Source organism: Phasianus colchicus, chromosome 34, assembly GCF_987193195.1.
Source record: "Phasianus colchicus chromosome 34, bPhaCol1.hap1.1, whole genome shotgun sequence".
Taxonomy (NCBI): Eukaryota; Metazoa; Chordata; class Aves; order Galliformes; family Phasianidae; genus Phasianus; species Phasianus colchicus.
In genome coordinates, this window is record NC_143469.1 from 2522429 (window position 1) to 2532500 (window position 10072).

General features: G+C 63.9%; 1 protein-coding gene across 2 annotated transcripts in view; it reads left to right on the plus strand.

The window, feature by feature from the left end:
• Nucleotides 1-66: 66 nt before the first annotated feature.
• Nucleotides 67-10072, plus strand: part of PDE4A (phosphodiesterase 4A) — a 27404-nt gene continuing 17398 nt past the window's right edge. For both annotated transcript variants that reach the window (XM_090128838.1, XM_090128837.1), the window contains exons 1-5: nt 67-198; nt 3349-3430; nt 4531-4715; nt 6366-6464; nt 9376-9540. In XM_090128838.1, coding sequence (XP_089984964.1) covers nt 133-198; nt 3349-3430; nt 4531-4715; nt 6366-6464; nt 9376-9540 — 597 coding nt within the window. In that variant the 5' untranslated portion in view covers nt 67-132. The remainder of the gene's footprint in view (nt 199-3348; nt 3431-4530; nt 4716-6365; nt 6465-9375; nt 9541-10072) is intronic.

Below are 10072 nucleotides of genomic sequence, written 5' to 3' on the forward strand. Positions count from 1 at the left end.
ATAGGGCGGCCGTAGGGGTGGGTTTTTATTGAATTATTTAATTGGGGGGGGGGGGGGGGGAGCATCCACACACACACACAATTTTAAGGGGGGGGGGTCCTGTGTGTGCCCCCCCCCCCCATCAGGAACAAAATGCCTCTGGTGGATTTCTTCTGCGAGACGTGCGCACAGCCACGGCTGCTGGGATGGTGGGGGCAGGTAAGATGGGGGGGGGGGGTCGTGGGGGGGGGGGGTCGTGGGGGGGGTGCTAAAATATAGATATCAACCCCCCCCCCCAAAAAAAAAACAATCAGCCCATCTGCATAAGAATCCCCCCCCCTCCCCCCCCCCACTGGGATGGTGGGGGCAGGTAAGGCGGGGGGGGGGGGTCGTGGGGGGGGGGGGGGGCTAAAATATAGATATCAACCCCCCCCCCCCCCCAAAAAAAAACCAATCAGCCCATCTGCATAAGAACCCCCCCCCCCCCCAAAAACAATCAGCCCATCTGCATAAGAATCCCCCCCCCTCCCCCCCCCCACTGGGATGGTGGGGGCAGGTAAGATGGGGGGGGGAGGGGGTCGTGGGGGGGGGGGAGCTAAAATATAGATATCAACCCCCCCCCCCAAAAAAAAACAATCAGCCCATCTGCATAAGAATCCCCCCCCCCCCCCCCCCATGTCATTGTCTGGGGTCGTGGTGGTGTGAGATTGTCTGGGTGGGGGGGGGGGCGTTTCGATGGGGGAAGGCGTTTTTTTTTTGGGGGGGGGGGGCGCTAATGTAGCCCTATAGAGATCCTTCCCCCCCCCCACGTAATGCTGGGGGGGGGTCGTGATGCTGTTATGGTCTTTGGCGGGGGGGGGGGGGGGGGGGAACTGATATAACCCCCCCCCCCCCCTCAGTTTGACTTGATGTGGCACTGAAAGGGTTAAACTGTCATCGTTCCCCCCCCCCCAGCAAGGAAAAAAAAAGAAAGTAATTATTAATAATTAACAATAATAATTAGGCAGACGGTTCCTCCCCAGGATGCGGCGGTCGCCATGGAAACGGGGCGGTGGGCTCTGATTGGCTGCTGGGGGGGGGGGGGGGGGGGGCTGGAGGATGTTTTTCCCCCCCCCCAAAAAAAAAAAAACAAACAAGGGGATGGGGAGGAGGGGGGCAAAAAAATTGGGGGGGGGGGTGGTAATAAATGGGGGAGAGGCGATGACCCCCCCCCCATAAATGATGGCTGGAGGAATGGGGGGGGATATGGGGGGGATTTGGGGGGGGGGTTGGGTTTAATATGGGGGGGGGGACACTCAGCTCTGTGCCCCCCCCCCCCCCCCCAAAGTACTGCAGTGTGGCACCGCCATTGGGATGAGTCACTGCGGGGGGGGGGCGGGGGGGGTGGGACATCCGGGTCCGGTGAAGGACAGACTGGGGACATCATGGCGGGGGGGGGGGGGGAATTGGAGGGGGGGGGGGGCATCCCACGTGGTGTGCCCCCCCCCACCCCCCCCACCCCCAGACATGCACAGCACTGCGGGGGGGGGCACATGGCCCCCCATCCTGTCCCTGCCCTGTGTGTCCCCCCCCCTCCCCATAACCCCATGCCCCCCCCATAGGCTCCCCATGACCCCCCCCCCATAATCCCATGCCCCCCCATAGCCGCCCCCAACCCCCCCATAACCCCATGCCCCCCCATAGCCCCCCCAACCCCCCCCACCCCATAAACCCATTACCCCCCATAGCCCCCCCATAACCCCATGCCACCCCATAGGCCCCCCCATGCCCCCCCCATAGGCCCCCCATGACCCCCCCCCAACCCATAACCCCATGCACCCCCATAGCCCCCCCCAACCCCTCCCACCACCCCCATAACCCCATGCCCCCCCATAACCCCCCCCCATAACCCTCTTACCCCCCATAACCCCATGCCCCCGCCATAGGCCCCCCCATAACCCCCCCACCCCATAACCCCATTACCCCCCATAGTCCCCCAGGCCCCCCCATAACCCCATGCCACCCCATAGACCCCCTCATGCCCCCCCCATAGGCCCCCCATGACCCCCCCCACCCCATAACTCTATGCCCCCCCATAGCCCTCCCAACCTCCCCCACCCCATTACCCCATGCCCCCCCATAGCCCCCTCCCCAAGCCCCCATAGGCCCCCCCATAACCCCATGCCCCCCCCATAGGCCCCCCCATGACCCCCCCCACCCCATAACCCCATGCCTCCCCATAGCTCCCCCCAACCCCCCCACCCCATAAACCCATTACCCCCCATAGCCCCCCATGCCCCCCCATAGCCCCCCCATAACCCCATGCCACCCCATAGACCCCCCCATGACCCCCCACACCCCCATAACCCAATGCCCCCCCATAACCCCCCCCATAACCCTATTACCCCCCATAGCCCCCTCCCCAAGCCCCCACCCCCCCCATAACCCCATGCCCCCCCCAATAGGCCTCCCCATAACCCCCCCACCCCATAACCCCCCATAGGCCCCCCCATAGCCCCCCCCAACCTCCCCCATAACCCCATGCCCCCCCCATAGGCCTCCCCATAACCCCCCCACCCCATAACCCCCCATAGGCCCCCCCATAGCCCCCCCCAACCTCCCCCATAACCCCATGCCCCCCCCATAGGCCCCCCATGACCCCCCCCACCCCATTACCCCATGCCCCCCCATAGCCCCCCATGCCCCCCCATGACCCACCCACCCCATAACCCCATGCCCCTCCATAACCCCCCCCATAACCCTATTACCCCCCATAGCCCCCCCCAACCCCTCCCAACCCCCCCATAACCCCATACCCCCCCCCCATAGGGCCCCATGACCCCCCCCCACCCCATTACCCCATGCCCCCCCATAGCCCCCTCCCCAAGCCCCCATAGGCCCCCCCATAACCCCATGCCCCCCCCATAGCCCCCCCAACCCCCCCACCCCATAAACCCATTACCCCTCATAGCCCCCCATGCCCCCCCATAGCCCCCCCATAACCCCATGCCCCCCCACAGCCCCCCCCAACCCCCCCCACCCCATAACCCCATGCCCCCCCATAACCCCCCCCATAACCCCATTACCCCCCATAGCCCCCTCCCCCAAGCCCCCACCCCCCCCCATAACCCCATACCCCCCCATAGCCCCCCCCAACCCCCCCCCCATAACCCCATGCCCCCCCCATAGGCCCCCCATAACCCCCCCCACCCCATAAACCCATTACCCCCATAGCCCCCCCCAACCCCTCCCAACCCCCCCATAACCCCAAACCCCCCCATAGCCCCCCCATGACCCCCCCCGCCCCATAACCCCATGCCCCCCCCATAACCTCATAACCCCCCCCCCCACCGGATGACCCCCCATAACCCCTCCCCCCTCCCCTCGCAGCTGAAGCGCGCGCTCTCGCGAGAACTGACCCAACTCACGGAGCGGCGTCACGTGACCGCCTTCATCGCCGCCGCCTTCCTGGGTGAGCCCCTCCCCCCCCCCCCCGTTACAGCGCCGCCTGTCGCACTCAAGCGCTTTGCACGCTCACTCCTTGCACGCCCACTTTGCACACTCACCCGTTGCACACTTACCCGCGCGCTCCCGCCCCTTGCACACTCAGCAGTTGCACACTCACTTCTGCAAACCCACCCGTTGCACAGTCGTCTTCGCACACCCACCCATTGCACACTCACCAGTTGCACACTCGGCAGTGAACACCCACCCACTGCACACTCACCTGTTGCACGCTCACCTCTGCACACGCGCGCATTGCACACTCCTCGCACGCCCGCCTCTGCACACTTGCCCGTGCACAAGTACCCGTCGCACACCCACCCGTTGCACACTCACACTTGCATACTTGCCTGTTGCACACTTACCCGTGCATACGTACCCATTGCACACTCAGCATTGCAAACCCACCTCTGCGCACTCACCCATTGCACACTTACCTGTATACGTGTAGCCACTGCACACCTACCCTTGCACACTCACCCACAGCACACCGACCAATTGTACACTCATCTCTCGCACACTCGTTGCACACTTGCATCGCACACACCCACCTCTGCACACTCGACCCTTGCACACTCCCCCATGCACACCCACATTTGCACACTCGACCCTTGCACACTCACCCATGCACAGCCACCTTTGCACAATCTACCCTTGCACCCTCGAACCTTGCAAACTCACCCATTGCACACTTACCCGTGTATACGTAGCCACTGCACTCACCCTTGCACACTCACCCACGGCACACCCACCAATTGTACACTCATCTCTCGCACACTCGTTGCACAATCACATCGCACACACCCACCTCTGCAGACACAACCCTTGCACACTCACCCCCACACACCCACCTCTGCACACTCGACCATTGCACACTCACCCATGCACACCCATCCCTTGCACACGCACCCCATTGCAGGCACACACTGTTGCACACCCCGTTGCACGCACAGCCCCCATTGCATGCCCATTCACCCCCCCGTTCCCCACCCCCCCGCTTCGCACACCCATTTGCACACCCATCGCCCCCCGCCTTGCACACTCACCCTCCCTTTTGCCCCCCCCCAGACCCACAGCCGGACGTGGATCTCCCACCGCCCCCCCCCCAAAAGGAAGCGGAGCCGCCGCCCCTCAGCACTGGGGGGGGGCGGGGGGGGGCAACCAACGCCCCCTCCCCCCCCGCGCCCCCCCCCTCCGCAGATCCCATCCCCCGCTTTGGGGGCAGCACTGAGCAGGAGGAGCTGCTGGAAAAGGTGGGGGGGGGGGGGCTGTGGGAGGGGGTCGTGGGGGGGGGGGGGGGGAGTTGGGCCCCCCCCCAGGAGCTGCAGAACCTCAATGAGTGGGGGGGGGGTGGAGGAGGTCTATGGGATGGGGGGGGGGGCTTCACATGGAGTGATTTTTTGGGCCCCCCCAGGAACTGCAGAGCCTCAATGAGTGGGGGGGGGGGTGGAGGATGTCTATAGGGGGGGGAGGGGGGGGGCTTCACATGGGGGTGATTTTTGCCCCCCCCCAGGAGCTGCAGAACCTCAATGAGTGGGGGGGGGGAGGGGGGGGGCTTCAAATGGGGGCGATTTTTGCCCCCCCCCAGGAGCTGCAGAGCCTCAATGAGTTGGGGGGGGGGTGGAGGATGTCTATGGGGTGGGAGAGGGGGGGGCTTCACATGGGGGTGATTTTTGGGGCCCCCCCGCAGGAACTGCAGAACCTCAATGAGTGGGGGGTGGTGGAGGGGGGGGGCTTCACACGGGGATGATTTTTGCCCCCCCCCAGGAACTACAGAGCCTCAATGAGTGGGGGGGGGGGGTGGAGGATGTCTATAGGGGGGGGAGGGGGGGGGCTTCACATGGTGTGATTTTTTGGTCCCCCCCCCCCAAGAACTGCAGAGTTTCAATAAGTGGAGGTGGTGGAGGGGGGGGGGCTTCATATAGGGGTGATTTTTGGGGCCCCCCCCAGAAGCTGCAGAGCCTCAATGAGCGCAGGGGGGTTGAGGGCTGGGGGGTGGTGGAGGGGGGGGGCTTCACATAGGGGCGATTTTTGGGGCCCCCCCAGGAGCTGCAGAGCCTCAATGAGTGGGAGTGGGTGGGGGGGGGGGGCTTCACACGGGGGTGATTTTTGCCCCCCCCCAGGAACTGCAGAGCCTCAATGAGTGGGGGGGGGTGGAGGATGTCTATGGAGTGGGGGGGGGGGCTTCACATAGGGGCGATTTTTGGGCCCCCCCCCCAAGAACTGCAGAGCCTCAATGAGTGGGGGGTGGTGGAGGGGGGGGGCTTCACACGGGGATGATTTTTGCCCCCCCCCAGGAACTACAGAGCCTCAATGAGTGGGGGGGGGTGGAGGATGTCTATAGGGGGGGGAGGGGGGGGGCTTCACATGGGGGTGATTTTTGCCCCCCCCCCAGGAGCTGCAGAGCCTCAATGAGTGGGGGGGGGGTGGAGGATGTCTATGGGATTGGGGGGGGGGGCTTCACATAGGGGCGATTTTTGGGGCCCCCCCAGGAGCTGCAGAACCTCAATGAGTGGGGGGTGGTGGAGGGGGGGGGGCTTCACACGGGGATGATTTTTGCCCCCCCCCAGGAACTACAGAGCCTCAATGAGTGGGGGGGGGTGGGGGATGTCTATGGGGTGGGAGAGGGGGGGGCTTCACATGGGGGTGATTTTTGCCCCCCCCCCAGGAGCTGCAGAACCTCAATGAGTGGAGGGTGGTGGAGGGGGGGGGCTTCACATGGGGTGATTTTTGGCCCCCCCCCCCCAAGAACTGCAGAGTTTCAATGAGTGGAGGTTGGGGGGGGGGGGGGCTTCACATAGGGGTGATTTTTGGGGCCCCCCCAGGAGCTGCAGAACCTCAATGAGTGGGGGGTGGTGGAGGGGGGGGGGGCTTCACACGGGGGTGATTTTTGCCCCCCCCAGGAGCTGCAGAACCTCAACGAGTGGGGGCTGAACATTTTCCGGGTGGCTCAGTTCTCCAGCGGCCGCTCCCTGAGCTGCATCGTCTACAGCGTCTTCCAGGTATGGGGGGGGGGGGAAAACTGCAACCCCCCCCCCCCCAAACCCATCCCATAATACATCCCGCCTTCCTCCCCCCCCACACACAAAAAAATCCATCCTATAGAATCCCAAAAAACCCCATAAAGCCCCATCTCCCCCCATACCCCCCCATAGCCCCCTGTTACCCCCCACATCCCCCCATTTCCCCCCATTACCCCCCATATCCCTCTCTAGAACCCCCCCAAAGCCCCATCTCCCCCCATACACCCCATACCCCCCCATATCCCTCCATTACCCCCCATACCCCCCCATACCCCCCGATACCCCCCCTTATCCCCCTGTTACCCCCCATATCCCCCCATGTCCCCCCATGTCCCCCCATATTCCCCCCATTTCCCCCCATATCCCACCCCATATCCCCCCATATTCCCCCATTACCCCCCATATCTCCCCATATCTCCCCATATCCCTCCATGTCTCCTCATATCCCTCTGTAGAACCCCCCCAAAGCCCCGTCTCCCCCCATACCCCCCATACCCCCCCTGTTACCCCCCATTTCCCTCCATATCCCCCCATATCCCCCCATTACCCCCCATATCCCCCCCATTTCCCCCCATTTCCCCCATTACCCCTCATAACCCCCATGTCCCACATATCCCCCCCCATATCCCCCCGTATCCCCCCATATCCCCCCATTACCCCCCATATCCCCCCCATTTCCCTCCACATCCCCCCAAATCCCCCCATTACCCCCCATATCCCCCCCATTTCCCCCCATATCCCACCCCATACCCCCCATATCCTCCATATCCCCCCATTTCTCCCCATATCCCACCCCATATCCCCCCATTACCCCCCATATCCCTGTCTAGAACCCCCCCAAAGCCCCATATCCCCCCCTTTGCCCCCCATATCCCTCTGTAGAACCCCCCCAAAGCCCCGTCTCCCCCCATACCCCCCAATAGCCCCCCATATCCCCCCATACCCCCTGATACCCCCCCTTATCCCCCCATTAGCCCCCATATCCCCTCCCATATCCCCCCATATCCCCCCATATTCCCCCCATTACCCCCCATATTCCCTCCATATTCCCCCCATATCCCCCTGGTACCCCCCATCTCCCCCCATCTCCCTCCATTACCCCCATATCCCACCATAACCCTCTGTAGAACCCCCCCAAAGCCCCATCTCCCCCCATACCCCTCATATCCCCTCATTACCCCCCATACCCCCCCATATCCCTCTCTAGAACCCCCCCAAAGCCCCGTCTCCTCCCATAGCCCCCCATATGCTCCCATACCCCCCAATACTCCCCCATATTCCCCTGTTACCCCCCATTACCCCCCATATTCCCCCCATATTTCCCCCATTTCCCCCCATATCCCCCTGTTACCCCCCATATCCCTCTCTAGAACCCCCCCAAAGCCCCGTCTCCCCCCATAGCCCCCCATATCCCCCTGGTACCCCCCATCTCCCCCCATCTCCCCCCATTACCCCCCATATCCCACCATATCCCTCTGTAGAACCCCCCCAAAGCCCCATCTCCCCCCATATCCCACCCCATATCCCCCCATTACCCCCCATTACCCCCCCCATATCCCTCTCTAGAACCCCCCAAAGCCCCGTCTCTCCCCATACCCCCCATATCCCACCCCATATCCCCCCATTACCCCCCATATCCCCCCATATCCCTCTCTAGAACTCCCCCAAAGCCCCATACCCCCCCCTTTGCCCCCCATTACCCCCGATATCCCTCTCTAGAACCCCCCCAAAGCCCCATCTCCCCCCATACCCCCCGATACCCCCCCATATCCCTTCATTACCCCCCATATCCCCCTATATCCCTCTATTACCACCTATATCCCACCCCATATCCCCCCATATCCCTCTCTAGAACCCCCCCAAAGCCCCATCTCCCCCCATACCCCCAATACCCCCCCATATCCCTCCATTCCCCCCCATACCCCCCATATCCCTCTCTAGAACCCCCCCAAAGCCCCATCTCCCCCCATCTCCCCCCATTACCCCCCATATCCCCCCATATCCCTCTATTACCCCCATATCCCACCCCATATCCCCCCATTACCCCCCATATCCCTGTCTAGAACCCCCCCAAAGCCCCATATCCCCCCCTTTGCCCCCCATATCCCTCTGTAGAACCCCCCCAAAGCCCCGTCTCCCCCCATACCCCCCAATAGCCCCCCATATCCCCCCATACCCCCTGATACCCCCCCTTATCCCCCCATTACCCCCCATATCCCCTCCCATATCCCCCCATATCCCCCCATATTCCCCCCATTACCCCCCATATTCCCTCCATATTCCCCCCATATCCCCCTGGTACCCCCCATCTCCCCCCATCTCCCTCCATTACCCCCATATCCCACCATATCCCTCTGTAGAACCCCCCCAAAGCCCCATCTCCCCCCATATCCCACCCCATATCCCCCCATATCCCTCTCTAGAACCCCCCCAAATCCCCATCTCCCCCCATACCCCCCCATACCCCCCCATGTCCCCCCATATCCCCCTGGTACCCCCCATCTCCCCCCATTACCCCCCATATCCCACCATATCCCTCTCTAGAACCCCCCCAAAGCCCCATCTCCCCCCATATCCCACCCCATATCCCCCCATTACCCCCCATATCCCCTCATATCCCTCTCTCGAACCCCCCCAAAGCCCCATCTCCCCCCATAGCCCCCCATATCCCCCCATTTCCCCCCATATCCCCCTGTTACCCCCCATATCCCTCTCTAGAACCCCCCCAAAGCCCCGTCCCCCCCCATCTCCCCCCATATCCCTCCATTACCCCCCATTACCCCCCATATCCCTCTCTAGAACCCCCCCAAAGCCCCATCTCCCCCCATACCCCCCCATACCCCCCCGCACCCCCCCATATCCCCCTGACCCCCCCCCCTTTCCCCTATAGGAACGTGGGCTGCCCCGCCGTTTCTCCATCCCTCTGCCGGTTCTGCTGCGTTTCTCGCAGGCGCTGGAGCTGCGCTACCGGCGGGACGTGGCCTATCACTGCAGCCTGCATGCGGCCGACGTCCTGCACGCTGCGCACGTCCTGCTGCGCTGCACCGCCCTGCGCGTGGGTCACCGGGGGTCACGGGGTCACCGGGGGTCACGGGGTCACCGGGGGTCACGGGGGCATCAGGGGTTGTGGGGTCATCGGGAGTCATGGGGGTCGCAGAGCGGTGGTGGTGGTGGAGGTCGTGGGGGTCACAGAGTGGTGGGGGTGGTGGGGGTCATCAGGGGTCATGGGGTCATCAGGGGTCATGGAGGCGTCAGGGGTCATGCGGTCACCGGGGTCACCGGGGGTCACGGGGTCATCGGGAGTCATGGGGGTCACCGGTGGTCATAGGGGTGGTGGAGGTCGTGGGGGTCACAGAGTGGTGGGGGTGGTGGGGGTCACTGGGGTTCATGGGGTCACCTGGGTCATGGGGATCACGGGGTCACCGGGGGTCATGGGCTCACCGGGGGTTGTGGGGTCATCGGGAGTCATGGGGGTCACAGAGTGGTGGGGGTGGTGGGGGTCATCAGGGGTCATGGGGGCATCAGGGGTCATGGGGGTCATGGGGTCACCGGGGGTTGTGGGGTCATCGGGAGTCATGGGGGTCGCA